Source organism: Grampus griseus, assembly GCF_964374135.1.
Source record: "Grampus griseus genome assembly, chromosome: 7".
Classification (NCBI taxonomy): domain Eukaryota; kingdom Metazoa; phylum Chordata; class Mammalia; order Artiodactyla; family Delphinidae; genus Grampus; species Grampus griseus.
In genome coordinates, this window is record NC_139001.1 from 34,905,453 (window position 1) to 34,921,868 (window position 16,416).

A 16,416-nucleotide genomic window follows, 5' to 3' on the forward strand; every position below is an offset into this window, starting at 1 on the left:
TCTATTATTGTCTCTTGATATCCTTTGCAGGTGTATGTTCATCTCAGTAATGTGTGTTTTTTAATATGCTTGGCATAATCTCAATATTGGGTGTTGGGAGAAGGAATGGGTTTGTTTAATTTCTACTATACAGTACAAGTCACTAGCAGGTGGGCACTTAGAAAAACCATCTGTTGAGAAGAAAAGAGATTAGTCAGAAAGTTTTGTTTGCAATAGGTTTTGATCAATGGGAAGTATGTATTCCTTTCCAGAGCAGAAGGACGTAGAGACCTTGCATTAAATTTCTTTTAAAAACCATAAAAAAGTGTAATGTTAAACTCTTGATTTTGCTTGTGTCTCGTGTATAGGCTAAGGAGCTGGCAGAATCTCGCAATCCTTTAACACGTTGTTGTTCCTGTAATAGGGAACCGAAGTTCTGGTGAAGTTATCACATGACAATACTACGTGGCTGCAGAGGTTCCTAACGTCAGCTCCCCTACTGGTGGTAACATCCCTTGCTGAATGGCACAGAGAAAAGCATCACTTTATTACCGGCCAACACACTGCTCCAGACACTCGATCTCGTGGGCATGCTCACAATGCTTACTGTTTCAGCCATGTTGTTTTACAAAGGAGGCTCAACTCATCACTCATGCTTACACCCACACCCTACACGTGACTGAGCTCAAAAACCCCGTTTGCTTGTTTTCACAGCACCTATTCTGTGACACAGATCTGATTCTAGGACCTGTTTCACCTAATGCATATTTTCCCGGTACTTACCTATCAGAGTAGACAGACTGTCATAATTTCAATATTCTCCTAATTATGAGAGGGTAATTCAATGGTCAACAAGTATTTGCCCAACCACTACTGCACCATAAGATTGCAAAAAGACCTTCTGTTGGGAATTCCCTGGTGGTCCAGTGGTTAGGACTCCACACTTCCACTGCAGGGGGCCCGGGTTCTATCTCTGGTCGGGGAACTAAGATCCTGCAAGTGGCACAGTACAGCCGAAACAAAAACAAACAAAAACCTTCTGTTGTCATTCAATTTAAATAGCACAAGGGCAGGTGCACCTGAAGATGTCACTGGTATCAGAGTAGGTGGATATATACCATGTATAGCCAGGAACACCAAGTAATATTGCTGCTTGACTAAAGCCCGAGGAAAATAATAACCCCCCAAAGAGACACTTAATGGAACAATTCCCTACTGTATTTATCTTCACATGCCTCAGATCTTCATCCTAATCCCAGTCTCCACTGTGATATTTGGTTTTATTGCAAAGCGAGAAAAAAGACTCAGGTAGAGACAGAATGGTGAATGGAAGTGATGGTCTATCACTAGCCACAGCCGTCAGTTCTTAATTTTTCCATTTTCTCCTACGGACTGACTTGAATTCCATAATGAAAAATAGACAAAGAAGCAAAGACCTCAATTTTCTACACTGCAGTGTAATTGTTTTTGCTTGTCTTAAGGAAACAAAAATGTAATTTGACCTTTAAAATGTGTAGCTAGAAGGTTTATGTTTCAGGAAGTATGGGAAAAATATCTCGCGACTGCACTGATGTGAAAAGAGAAGACACTATGGCTGTGTTCTGGGGTACGCACCTGATCTGGGCAGGTAAAGGAAATCTCCCCCCTCGGGTCTGCAGTGGTGGGTAGGAGGGCGGCTGGGGGAGGGGCAGAGAGGCACTCAGGTGTGTTGCAAAGGGAGGACTCTCCATCCTTCGCTCATGAGCTACAGCAGACCACGCAGAAGGGCTGTGCAGTCTTCCTCTCCCTTTCCTCTCACCCAGGCTTTCTCAGCCTTACCTATACCTTGGACCAGATCATTCTTTGTTGGGGTGGGTGGTGGAGCGGGGGATGCTGTCCCGTGCATACAAGGATAAGGAGCGCCATCCTGGCCTCTGCCCACTATATGCCAGTAGTACTACCTCTCCACAGCTGTGATAACCCAAAATATGTCCAGACGTGCCAACTGTCTCCCGGGGGGCAAATTCATCTGGTTGCAAACACTGCTCTAGCCCCAGACATATCACCTCCTCTGCAGGATTCTCAGTCCATGGTTTTCAACCGCAGATGCACAAGAGAATCGCCTGGGGTTCTTTAAAAACAAAAGAACCCCCTCTTTCTGGGTTCACTTATGCCCAGTGAAATCAGCATCTCTCCGGGTGGTACCGAGGCAAAGGATGACCACAGAGCTCTGAGCGTGTGTAATTACAGTGCAGACACATACACTTTGGTATGGAGAGAAGTACATATTAATTTACAGACATCATCTTTCAGTCAATGTTCAGTTACTCATAAAGAGAACAAACAAAAAACCCAAAGAGCACAGAAAAACCAGGCTTTTAGCATTGTATGGAAAGCCAGGTATTAAAAAAAAAAGCAGCTAAAAGTTTAGGGAATTTTGGGGGGAGGGAGGAAACAACCAACAAAGAAAGAGTCCTGCTATGTGATAAATCTGCAAAAGTGAAGAAAAATGCTCTTATTTGGACTCAAACTGAAGTAGTTCGAAGGCTGCATGCTCCTAGAATTTGATATTATTTGGGTACCCGAGGAGCAGTAAAGTGGGAATATGGGACAGACTGCTGCTTCGCTTGTTCTGAAATGCAAGAACCCCACTGGCAATTTCTTCTCCGGGAGGCCTTCTCGAGTTGATATTCCAGAAAAAGACACAATATTTAAAATGTCACAGCAATGATATCTGGTGGTCTGTGTGTGATTCTGCTTGGATACCAACAGGGCTTCAGTAGCAGATAAAGAGCCCTCCTCTGGAGTGGGATTTGAGGGATGCAGTAGAAGATATACTTATCTCAAAATTGCTATTTCTTCAGCCTGCAGTTCTCACTTTTAGAGTAATTCTTTTGGCTGGTAGAGAGTCTCAACAGACTGTCAACTTTGGTTAACATGCAAATCTGTCACTTTGGGACGGATGACACATGGTCATCAAAAGGATGAGGTTACCAGTTACACGAAAATGAGTTTCAGTCGTTAAAAGGAAGGAAAGGAAAAGGATACAGGGAGTCTGCTACAAGGTCCTATGGAGTAGTGAGTGGGGTCATGGTGAGGAGCCCCTAGCCTGTAGGAGGCAGTAGGAGGCTCACCTGCCTTTGCTGGAAGGGAGGAAACTCCAAGATGGAGGGTGAGTCGGCAGAGAAAGGGGAGGTGGGGGAGGGCTTCGGGTCGGGGAGCTGGGAGACTCCTGACCCACTTCCAATTTCCTGGCACTGCTTCAAGAGAAAATAAACACCGACCGGGTCCGGGAAGACTTTTGGCCCCTTTTTTACAGAAGGCATGCTTTGACCGATGTCCCTTTCCTTTTTGAAAGCAAAGCAGCCTAAAAATATTATCCCCTCCAGCCCCCATTACCTCAGCACACACCGTAACCCTCTGGCTTGTTACCATCTTCTGTTTTCTTTAGGAGTGCTTTTAATTAGATGTTAAATTGACAATAGCACCTAACAATTTTTACAGCTCTATTCTGGAATCCTTTCTCCGCCAGCATATGGAAAAACTATCAAGTATTACTCTCCTTCCTCAATGTTTTTTGAATTTAATGTTTTATTGCTCATTTAAAGCCGTCAACATCAACTTGGCCATGCACACACACAGATTTGTGGTGAGAAGCTAGACTAGTTTGCACACAAAGCAATTAAACCTGGCAGCTATGATTCGAAAGGATGAATATTTTCCAGTTGTGGTAGGGGCCAATCATATAGGAAAGAAACCAGCTGTTTCATGTTAGTTCCTGATGTTGACTTTTCACATAGACGCTCATGTTGCAAAATTTATTTTCTGTGAAGACATACTGTGAGGGCATTGTGTCATCTTTGTTCCCCTCTTAAATCCCCAGTTCTTTCTGGAAAAATGAGAAGGAGTCATGTAATGGTCATTTGGCCCTGTGTAACTGTGTCTTGGTTAAGTGCCAACTCTGATATTATAATTTAGCTACTTAATGGTTTTCTTCAGTAACATATTGAGCAAAATATTCTTCACAGCCAGATTGGGAAGGACAAGAATTTCCTTCATTTCACTCAGATATCCGCTCACTCAGTACTGAGCATATGCAAACAAGGGCTTTCTCCCAACCTCACACAATCATCATTCCCGTGAATTCCAGTGGGATCTGGGGGGAATTTAGTCACGCAGGATTCACCTCCTGAAGTTGGTGCTTTGGTAGCAAAGTGAATGTGGAGAATTTTTTTACCAAGGGTGTCTATATTTCTAAACTACACGCACTGCCTATTGAGTGCTTAGGTGAGAGAATGGGGTGGCCCCGAGGAAAGGGGGCAGAACCTGCAGGGGGATGTATGCCACCTCCCTGTCGCCTGTGCACCAGATGAGCCAACATCTGCCTCAGAACAGCACTCTTTCTGGAAATCTCCAGAGGACTCCACATCCTCCAAATCTGGATATACTTTACGATGTTACCCCGAGGTTTCCATTCTATTAAATGAATAGGGCTGTATTCAAAATTCTCTCTAGTGCCTAGAGTTTGTGATTTCACCACCACTAGGAAAGCTTCATTTTTTAAGCATTTAAGCTGCCTCCTTCGATTCCGTGACCCCTATTTCTCAAGAGCAGCACAATCCCTAAAATCCATCCTTTGCTCCTCAGAAAATCAGAGAGGGGCTTAATTCAAGCACATCACGCTGTTGCCTGGACTGCAGGCTTAATTGGAACAGAGGCAAAGTTTTTCCCTCTGGCATAAATGCATGTAAATGGTTGATAAAAAATAGTTTTATTTTTAAGTTAGCATTTATGTAATTATTTTGGGATCATTTTAACGAAGGGTTAGGTCAGAAAACAAGTGGTGGTGTTTTCTCATTTTGCAGCAATAGAAAATAGTTGATCTAAATTTTTTCTTCTTCAGTTTGGAGGAAAAGTTCCATTCTGTCAGGTAGGTGACTTTTAAACAGCCGTATTGCTTGGCAGGGCTCAGTCAGAAGTGATCCTTCCCATCAGTTTAAAACACAAAACGAATTACAAGCAGAGACAAGATACACAACTTCCCTGGGTGCTGACCTTCCTGGCCTCACACTTCCAGCTCTTGAGGAGTAAAGCACTCAAAGAATCTGTTCTAAATCTCAAGATGTCTCGTGAGCCATGTGATGTTCATTTTACTAAGGAAATAAAATAAAATAAAAAATAAAAGTCTTCAGAGCAGCTGGAGGAGAGAGGTAATTTGAGGTCATTGCTACACTTTGTCAATTAGTGCGTGAGTCACTCAGTTGGAAGGTATCATAGAGAGGCCTCAGAGGAAGAGTTTATTCTAAAACGCCACACAAAAGGACAAGACAGAGTGGTCTTCTGTGAGCAGCTCACTAATGCCTCCAGACAGAGGCTGGCAAACTACGACCCCCACGAGCCAGAGACGGCCCACGGCCTCTCCGCGTGGCCTCTGGCTGCTTCCACGCCACCACAGCAGGCCTGAGTAGGTGCACTCAGCCCTCACCACCCGTAAAGCTCAAGATTTTTACTAGCTGGCCCTTTCCAGGTGAAGTGGGCTGACTCTGGCTCTCGAGAACAGGCCTGGACGTCGAGTGTGCTTTTATAGATTAGGGTAGCTTAAGGATAAATTGTAAAAGTCATATAACTGTAAAATTTGAAAACCAATGATGATGATGATGATAATAACACCTTTTATCTGTATAGCATCTTTACCTTCTCCGAGTACTTTCAAACGTATTCTCGGAGTTTGCTTTGAACAATTAGTGAGGTTATAGTCTGATCAAACAGAGAAGTGTTCCACGAAGGTTGAGATGGTGTGACGGGGTGGAGGGTAAATGATTCCTCACTGAATAAATGAAGGACAGGCTTTCTTTCAAGTCCCTGGTGTCTATGCACTCTTGGAATCTCACATTATATGTAGCAGATGGTTTAAAGTTCAAGAATTTTAGATTAGGTTAGCGCTCGGCGTAATCCTTAGTTTTATGCAACTCTACAATTAGCAAAAAAGCACATCAGTGTCAAGGAAAGGACTTAGAATGGGAAGAATATGTGGAAGATGTGATCAAATTCTAGAATCACAGGACGCCAATATAGGGAACATGTTATGTGAGCCTGGGCATTGTGGACACATGTGTTTTCTTTGTTCTATATTTTCATCTTTAACACCATGTTTCCTCCCGGGAACCATGGCTCTTCAAGTCTCAGTTCATGGAGTTCAGGTGGGGCTCCCCCCCACCACTAACTCTGTGGTAGGCACATGACTCCGGCCTGGCTAGTGGGAAAACTCTGTCCCTCTAGTCACTGGGACTGGTTTATTGACAGATACATGACCCAACCCAGCCAATGGGAATTAGGCCTTTTGGACTTTTTGTTGGAACTACTGGAAACGAAGGCCTCTCTCAGATCACAGGGGCTAAAGATTATGTAAGCTTGGAGCTGCCAGCGTGTCATCTTGGCTGCTACATGGAGACAGTACCTAAGAATGAAGCCAAGAATAAGCAGAACCAGGAGATTGTGGGAGACACTGAAAGAGGAAAGGAGGCAGAGACAGAAAAATTGAATCCTGATAACATATTGGGCTTAGAACCAAATTTGCCTAAAGGAATCTCCTGGAATTTTCATGTACATCAGTCAATAAGTCCTCTTTTCTCATTAACTAGTGTGATTTGAGTTTCTGTCACTTGAAAGTGAAAGCGTCCTGATGGATACACTGGTAACATTTTTCTGCTGATAATAACTTAACCTTTTTACTAAGAGGTATTTCATTCTAGTTGTGGACATGAGCAAAAGCACAGGGCTGAAAGAAATGTCTTCCATCAAAATCTGTTGCAGAGCAGGACAGGGCAGGACCCAAACCACACTGGTGTACCATTTCTTTTTTTTTTTTTTTTTTTTTTTTTTCCTGCGGTACACGGGCCTCTCACTGCTGTGGCCTCTCCCGCTGCAGAGCACAGGCTCCAGACGCGCAGGCTCAGCAGCCATGGCTCACGGGCCCAGCCGCTCCTCGACATGTGGGATCCTCCCGGACCGGGGCACGAACCCGTGTCCCCTGCATCGGCAGGCGCACTCCCAACCGCTGCGCCACCAGGGAAGCCCTGGTGTACCATTTCTTAATTCCAGTCTTAAAGATACCCAAGAATGGGGTTCTATCACTAAGCTTACGTAAGACGTTTCTCAGTTTTGTTAAGGGAGTTTTTCTTATTTTATGATGATATCAGGCTGGAAAGTATTTTCTTCTGAGTAGCATTCATGATGTTAACCTTCCAAAGGTTTGTCAAAAATATCATTTTTGATGTTTTGTTCTTTGTTGAGGTTGTGTTCTACATCATTCACATACTTTTGGGCCAGCTTCAAACTCCAATGAACTATGTCTATCAGGTTTCTCTTTATTCCAACATTTTCTCTTCTTTTTTATTCCCAAGATATAGGCATCTGTCTGCAGGGCTTAAGAAAATCTGCTGAAGTGTTGCTCTGTGATGTTCATGGATTAAATAAACAACATTTTCCATCTGATGTCTTTACCTATAGCAATAGCTGAAGTGCCATAAACTTATAGTTTCTAAGTCAAATTACTCACCAGTTGTGTAACTCAGCAAAGGCAGCTTTGATCTTCTTCACTGAACTATCCACTTCCTCCTTGATCATGACGCGATATCTAGTTAGAGACACGGTGCAGCGTTGCAAATCCTTCACCGATTTCTCAATATTTGGGCCTAAAATTAATGTCGAGAGAAAGCATGTTAAAGTGAGCACTTTCTTTTTTTATTTTGGAGCTAAACAACAACAACAAAAGCAACTAACTCACCCCCTTCCAATAAAAAGAGAGAGATTTGTCTTTTGTTTTTCAATGGAAAAAAAAAGTTCCTTTAAGAGGATGTTTACAACCCAGACTGGGTGGTTGTGTGGCCCCTGGGACAGCTGGGATCTCACCAGTGGGCTCTCTGGATGGGCCATTTGGGGCACGTGTGTCTCCTCTGCCCTTTGGAAAGAGGCTCTGATCATTATGTTCTATTGCAAACTGTAGTTTCTTAGAATCTGATACATCTAAAGACCATTTGTGCTGCTGGCTCTCTCGATAGACACCACTCTGCGTAGTTTAAAGCCAGCAGGGCTTTTGGAAGAGGAAAATGACAGAGAGGTTGGGAGAGGTACAAATGGGCTAGAGAGAGGACAGAGCATCGCTGCCAGGTACGCTGGCTCTGGCCCCATCAGTCCTGAGCCAGGCCTGTAATTATAGCAGCAGCACTTAAAGCAGCTCTGTGGGTGCCAATCTTGCCTGATTTCCTGAAACTGTCACTAGGGTTTACAGACAGTGCAGAGCAAACAGGCAAATTGTACTTATCCCAACAAGGGCATGTTTCTTAGAAGAAAGAAATCTCTCTCAAGAAAAGTGAGAAGGTATAATCAAACCCAAGCCAAGGAAATCAGATGCAACTGAGGCTGAATGAGAAGAGTATTATTTAATCTTCTGGCAATCAGAAAGGAAGTGACTTAGCCCCTTTCATTTTTAATACCAGTTATGTGTAAAGTATATCAAAGCTCAAAAAGTGATAAAAATATAATGTGTCAAATATAAAACTCTCTTTCAGTGTATATCGTCTGCAAGTCCTAACACAGAACTGAATTTACGTGAGGAAGGTCACATCAGAAGAAGACACAGCAGCCTCTAAACTCATCTTGATTCAGTGCAAGTTCAGCACTTACAAGCTCACATATTGGGGAAACATTCAGCCTTCACATTGCTAAAAGAGCTCCTGCATCAACATTTGCTTTATAGGATGTAAGGGGAGAAAGTGTTTGTGGTGCAAATTTATCCATGCCTACAAAGAGAAGAACGGCCACAGAGGGGCAGAAAAAGGCGATATAATTCCACTTAAACATTCCAGACCTTTAATTAACAATGAAGGAATCACATCTGGCTTTCAACCTATGTGGCTCACAGAAAGAAATGCAATTTCATGTGTATCTCTCTTCACTAAGCAGCATCTTTTGGAAAGTTCTGTCATTCGGGTACTCCTCTGTATGTACAAAGTATGTTGAATCATTTGTGCAAAAGAAATCACTTTACCTCTTTTCTTTGCCAACTCATCTGGCTTTATTTCAAGATGAGCTGCAGGGGCATTGGACTTAACAGGAGAAGTTTTTGCCTTAGGCTTGCTTGGGTTACAAGGCTGCTCAGCTGACCAGTGTAGGCCATCTGACCCCTCTGGTGTTCCATGTATAGGTTTGGGGTTCCCATCTAAGGATAGTTTCTGTTGCAGTGGTCTGTTGCCTTCTGTAAGAAAACACCAAATAATGACTGTGAAGTGATAAACTAAAAACACTGATGATAAAGTGACGGGGGATGCCGCGATTTTTGTTTTTGTTTACATGTTGGCAATAGTGCCTTTCACTGCAAACAGTCAAGAAACTGTTTTAATAGATGCCCCGGGAGATGAAAGGGTATACTGGAAAGAACCTTGTACTTGGAGTTACAAGACCTGGGTGGGTGTTTTGGCTCCAGTAATTACTTGCAGAGTGACCCCAGGCGAGCCACTTATCTCTGAGCCTTAGTTTCCTCACCCATAACCACCCAGGAAGGCCATTAGGAGCCTTACATGAGGTGAACAGTTTGTTTTCCCCCATTCAGTAAAGGCTTAGGCGTCTTTAAGTATGATTTCGTATTGAGGCTACAAAAACATAGCCCTCCCACCTCCAAGTGCTCCATCAATGTCTTGTGGTATTTTATTCAGAATTAATGAAGGCAGAAGAGTGACTGGAGATAGGGCAAGAATGTAGTGACAACAGGTTCTATGATCATTTCATCTAATTTATAGAAGGATTAAATCAGGAAACATCATCACAGTAACTCAACTATATTTAAAATCTAGGGAGTCAGATTCTCTCTGGAGCTTTAACAGATGTGGCAGTAAATTAAGCAGTGCATTGCTTTCAGCGTCTTTTAAAGGTAGGTCCCTATTTAGTTATTGCTGGAGTGAATTAAATGGCACCTTAGTGGCCTGAAAAGGAAATGTATCACCATTAACATCTTACTCACAACCAGAGAGCGCTTTGGGTGTGAGAAAAGGGGAAGCCGGCATGCTTTTGCAGGTCAGGTTCTTAGAGAAAGCTGGGTGTAGTGGAAAGAGAGCAGGTTTGGCACATTCTGATCTTCCCGATGTCTGGATGACCCTGTAGGAATGACTGCACTTCTCTGGCCAACTGCAGCTTATACCCAAACAGAGCACAACATCATCTCTGTGACACCCAGCCCCCTTTCAAATAGTCACCCTGCCTCACTTCTCTCTACTCCGTGGTGCCTTGTAAAAACTTAGTGCATTATACTCTAACACAAGGTTTCCATGTCTGTCCCTTCCTTGCAGAGGCTATGACGCACTTGAAGGCAGGTGCTAAAATCATATTCGTTTTTGAAGCTCCAGTACTTGTGTCTAGGTCAATGGCTATCTGTAGAATTGTGACTGAATTAAAGTACTCTTAAAATGATTTCATAGGAAAAAAACAAGAAACAAAGAATACCTTTCCTGACACTGTCACAAACGTTACAGAGACTACACTTGGAAAGTACAAAAGAATAAGATCTGGTCCTCGTCAATTTGATTTTAGACATTTGCCCATTTTTGATGGGTAAATTTGACTTTAGTTGAATCCATCATTTACTACCTATATATTAAAAAGGCACAGGATACGTTTTTATGGGCTGAATACTGAGTGCCCTTTAAAAGTTACTTAAAGGGAAATTACAGCATCCAATGAAATGTTCAGCCCAGGTGGTGAACAAAGTAAATAAGTACTGAAAACATCATTTCCTCCAGTAATAAAACAGATTTAAATGGTAGTATACAATTTTATCTTTAGTTATAATAAAGTTTGGAACTTCCCTGTAGAGCAGTAGTTGTCAAACTTTAGTGTGCATGAGTTTTTCCCCTAGTACTTACTGCAAATGCAAATTCCCCAGCACCACCTCCAGAGATTTCGATTCAGAAGTAGATCCAGGATTCAACTTCCTAGGTATTTCTGTTGGGGTGGAGATGGGTGGTACCTAGGTAGTACCACCCACCAGAAGAAACTCTACTGTGAAAGATGAAAAACTAATTTTTTGGGGGGGGGAGGGGCTGTGCCCCATGGCATGTGGGATCTTAGTTCCCTGACCAGGGATTGAAGCCGCGGCCCCCTGCAGTGGAAGTGTGCAGTCTTAACCACTGGACCATCAGGGAAGTCTCGAAAAACTAATTTGTTGATGAATCTATAAATGTTTTGTTAAAAGTAATTAAGTATAGGCTGGTTCCACCTCACTCCCTCTCTAAATCATAGCTGAGATTCAGGCCTGATGAAATTTTATAAATTGAGAATCTAAAATACAACTCATTGTACATAGTATAGTAAATTACTGTTATTCTTGAAAATAAGGGGATTTCTATTATAGCCTAGTGGAAATAAAGACCTTAGAACAGAGGAAAATATTACTCTGTTGAATGCAAAAGCATTTTAAAGGAGGACAAGCATGCAAATGAGCTTGGGCTCATTAACCTAGAGCTGAAAATTTTTGTTTGTGTATCACAGAACTGATATGTGGGCTATTGGCTCATCATCCAACCAAAAACTATTTATTGGGAAATTTGAGTAGTAGTATCTTTTTAGGTCCTGAAAAGCTGTCTCATTAGTGAGGTCATTGAATGCTGGAAAGATCTGAATTCTCAAAGACTACTTGGATATGTTTGCACACTGGCTGTACAGATCTGTCTCCAAATAAGTAAAACTCTAGGACTCTTTCAGATGAAAACTGGTGGAGAGTTATAGAACCATAATAGAAGTAGGTTCATCCTGACCACAAATCCAGATATTTCTAGCAACAGAATAACAAGAGTTCTTTCCTGGATACAGTGATTTTCCTCTAACATTATGGGCTAGAAGTACCATCAGTTTTCTACCTTTCTGGAATCCACTTGTAAACTCCAATAGACTATAGTTGACTTGGAGTTGTTTCATATCACTGTCCATTAAGGTAGCCATTAGCCACATGTGGCTATTGAACACTCGAAATATGGCTCGTCTGAATCAAGTTGGCTGTAAGTGTAAATTACACACTGAAATTTGAGGACTCAATACAAAAAAAGAAGAGTTAAAAATATTCCTTTGGGGCTTCCCTGCTGGCGCAGTGGTTGAGAATCTGCCTGCTAATGCAGGGGACACGGGTTCGAGCCCTGGTCTGGGAGGATCCCACATGCCACGGAGCAACTAGGCCCATGAGCCACAATTACTGAGCCTGCGCATCTGGAGCCTGTGCTCCGCAACGAGAGGCCGCGATAGTGAGAGGCCGGCGCACCGCGATGAAGAGTGGCCCCCGCTTGCCACAACTAGAGAAAGCCCTCGCACAGAAACGAAAACCCAACACAGCAAAAATAAATAAATTAATTAATAAACTCCTACCCCCAACATCTTCTTTAAAATATATATATATATATATATATATATTCCTTTGATAATTAAAAAAATATTGATCACATGTCAAAATGATTTTGGGTATGTTGTTAGATAAGATATATTACTCAATTTGATTCACCAGCTTCTTTTTACTTTTTTAATGTGTCTACTAGAAAATTTTAAATTACATCTATAGCTCACATTACATTTCTATTGAAAAGCACTAATATATACCAAAAGAAGCACAAGATTGTTGGTCTCTCTAGACTAAGAGAGTATTGATTTTAGTGCAACCTTAAAATATCCTCTGCAATTTCTACATGAGAAAAGTAGAGACAGTGATGTATTATCTTGTTCATCATTACATGCTTGGTGCCTTGTGAGTACATTATGAATACTGAATGGATGCATGAATGATTGAATCAGCATTACTTTGGTACTGTGCTTGCCTGGGGCCTTTCCAATTACAGGGAGCCTAATTTGATGTGAGTCTCTGGTTGTGTCTTTATCCTACAGTCATCAAATACTTGAACCAAAGTAGCTACATCTTGGAAAGAAAAGTTCTCTCTGGAAACACCCAATCTGCCCAGATTTCAATAAAAATTATATACATTTTAATTTAATCCTTGTCCATGTATTTAAAAAATTGCTCCTAGAAGCTTATGTGTTTCTGAATCTATTACCTAAGCCTTCCTTTTATTAAAAATACTTATCAGAAAAAAAAAATACTTATCAGATCCCAATATCTACATAACTTCTTGAGTATGGTTCTGGTTTCTGATTCAATTTAACCCAACAGACCTGTGCCCACTCACTATGCGCTTGCCTTGGCTAATTCACAGGAGTTAAATGGGACATAGTCTCTCTGCCCTTAACGACTAGTATATAAAATTGAAAAAGTAATATAAGACTCCAGCATGATAAATCTGAGTTGACCTTTCCCCACTGTACTGTCCTGGCACCTTTGTTGAAAATCAATTGACTGTATATATGGTATTCTATTTCTGAACTCTATTCTATTCCACTGATCTAACTGTTTCTCCTCACCCCGATACCACACTACCTTATTTACTAATTACTATATAATGAGTCTTAATATCAGGTAATGAATGTCCTCCAACTTTGCTCTTCTTTTTCAAGACTGTTTCAAGATCTTAGGCCCTTTGCATTTCAATATGTGTATTTCTACAAAAAAAGTCTGATGAGATTTTGACTGGTTTGCCTTGAATCTATAAATCAATTTAGAGATAACTGGTTTCTTAACAATCTTGCATCTTTTGATCACTGAACATGATATATCTTCCCATTTTTTTAGGTTTTCTTTAATTTGTCTCAGCATTGTTTTATAGTTTTTAGTGTCTTGTGCATCTTTAGTTAAATTTATTCCTAGGTATTTTAGATGACATGCAAAATGTCACTGTATATAATTTTTTTAAAATTTCATTTCCCAACTGCTGGTTGCTAGAATACAAAAACACAAATTAACTTTTTATATATTTAAGCTTGTACCTAAAACACCTTGCTACTTTCCTTATTAGTTTTTTGTTTTGTTTTGTTTTGTAGCTTTCTTAAAATTTTCTACATGGGCAATAATGACATCTGTAAATGAAGTTTAATTTCTTCCTTTCCAATGTTTCCTTGTCTTATTGGACTAGTTAGGAATCCTAGTACAATGTAGAATAATCATCCTTGCATTGTTCCTGATCTTAGGAAAACTACGTTCAATATTTTATTATCAAGTATTATATTAGCTGTATAGTATATTTTTCATATGTTTATCGGTAAATTCTCTTATATTCTGGTAGTTTTTATTTTGTCAAGTGATTTGAGATGATCATGCTGTTGTTTTCTTTGATTTTGTTAATGCAGTAAATTACACTGATTGGTTTTTAAATGCTAAATTAATGTTGCATTCCTGGAAAAAAGTACCCTGGTCATGGTGTATTATCTTGGGTTTAAATATTGCTTCCTTCAGTTTGCTAATATTTTGTTGAGGATTTTGCTCTTTTACTCATGAGCAATATGGTTCCTAAATTTTTCTTGTAATGATTTTTGTCAGGTTTTGATAAGGTTATGCTGGTCTCATTAAAAGAGTTGAAAAGTGCTCCCTTCCTTCTATTTCTAAACTATTTCAGAATATAAAAATATGTTTAAGATTGCTATTATTTCTTTCTAAAATGTTTTTAAGAGTTCACTGGTGAAGCAATCTGGGCCTGGAATTTTAATTACCAATTGCTTTGATAGGTTTCGGGCTATTCAAATGTTCTATTTCTTACGTACATTTTAGTAATTCGTATTTTTTAAGAAATTTGTCCATTTCACCTTTTGGCATAAAGTTGCTTATAATATCCTGTTTGTTGTTAGTCTTTAAATGAACGAGGGGTCAGGGTCAATTTCATTACCGATATTGGTAATTGGGTTATTGTATTTTCATTATGATGTAGTTCAAAATATTTTCTAGTATCTCTTGTGAATTTTTTTCTTTGACCAATGGATTATTTATTTATTTTTATTTATTTATTTTGGCCGCACCATGTAGCTTGCGGGATCTTAGTTCCCTGACCAGGGATTGAACCTGGGCCCTCAGCAATGAAAGCAGGAGTCCTAAGCAATGGACTGCCAGGGAATTCCTGACCAATGAATTATTTAGAAGGCTGATTAACTTCTGAATTTTTGGAAATTTTCTAGATATCTTATTGCTATTAATTGTTAATTTACTTCTATTTTTGGTCAAAGAGCATACTCTAAAGATTTCAAAACTTAACTTTTGTTTTGAAACTTATTTTATGGTCCAGTGATTGGTCTATTTTGGTGAAAATGCCATGTGCTCTTGAAGTTGTTGGGTGCAGTGTACTACAAATGTCAATTAGGTCAAGTTGGTTGATAATATTGTTCAAATCTTTTACACTGTTACTGATTTTTAATATACTTGCTCTATCAGTTGCTAAGAAAATGGTGATAAAACCCATAACTATTGTGGATTTGTCTCTTTCTTTAGTTCTATCAATTGCTGCTTCATGGGTCTGGAAGCTTTGTTGTTAGGTGCATGTAAAGTTAGGGTTGTCATGTCTTCTTAAGGAATTGATCAATTTATTATTATGAAAAGATCCTAATTATATCTGGTAATATTGCTTGTATTGAAATCTTCTTTGGTGTTAATATAGCCTCACCAACTTTATTATGCTTACCTTTTGGATAGTATATCTTTTCCTTTCTCCTTTAACTTTAGGCCTGTCTCTCTTTCTATGTAAAGTGCATCTCTTGTAATCAGCATATAGTTGGGTCTTGCTATTTTATCCAGGCTGTCAATCTCTGCTTTTTAATTCGAATTTTTAGTCCATCTCCATTTAATGTAATTTTTGATATTATTGGGTTATGTTTACCATTTTGAGTTGTGTCTACTCTTTATCTCTTTGATCTTTTTCCTGACTTCTTTTAGGTGAATTTGTTTTCAAGTAATAGTTTTATCTTTTTTTGTGATACCTCTTCATTCTTTGTCTTTAGAGACTGTTCCAAGGATTACAGTATGTGTCATTAATTTATTACAGTGTCCTTTGAATCAATATTATACTGCCTCATGTATAAGGTAACAACCATACAATAGTATAATTCCACTTACCCACTCCTGTCAATTGTATATTTATAGTCATATATTTTACCTCTACATTTGTTGTAAACCTCACAATACATTGTTATTGTTTTTGCTTTACACAGTCAATTGTTTTTTTAAAAATATAAGAGAAAAAAACCCTTTTCTTTTTATCTATATAGTTACCATTTTCAGTAGTTTTCATTTCTTCCAGCAGATCCAAATTTCAATCTGGTATCATTTACTTTCAGCCTAAAGAATATCTTTCAGCTTGTTTTGTAGTGCAAGTCTGCTGGTGATGAATTCTTTCAGCTTTTGTTTATCTGAAATTATCTTAGCTTTACCGTCCTTTCTGAAGGATATTTTCACTAGATATAAAATTCCGTATTGGCAGTTATTCCCATTACATTACAGATTTCATTCTAGAGCTTTCTGGCCCATATTGTTTCTGATGAGAAGTCAACCTT

General features: G+C 39.9%; 1 protein-coding gene across 5 annotated transcripts in view; it reads right to left on the reverse strand.

Moving 5' to 3' along the window:
- Nucleotides 1-16,416, reverse strand: part of SPATS2L (spermatogenesis associated serine rich 2 like) — a 167,045-nt gene that overhangs the window by 26,074 nt on the left and 124,555 nt on the right. For 4 of the 5 annotated variants that reach the window (XM_082658591.1, XM_082658588.1, XM_082658589.1 and 1 more), the window contains 2 exons: nt 9,008-9,214; nt 7,517-7,652 (listed from right to left, as the gene is read on the reverse strand). In XM_082658591.1, the coding sequence (XP_082514717.1) occupies nt 7,517-7,652; nt 9,008-9,214 (343 nt within the window). The remainder of the gene's footprint in view (nt 1-7,516; nt 7,653-9,007; nt 9,215-16,416) is intronic. The other variant, XM_082658592.1, reaches the window with a different exon arrangement.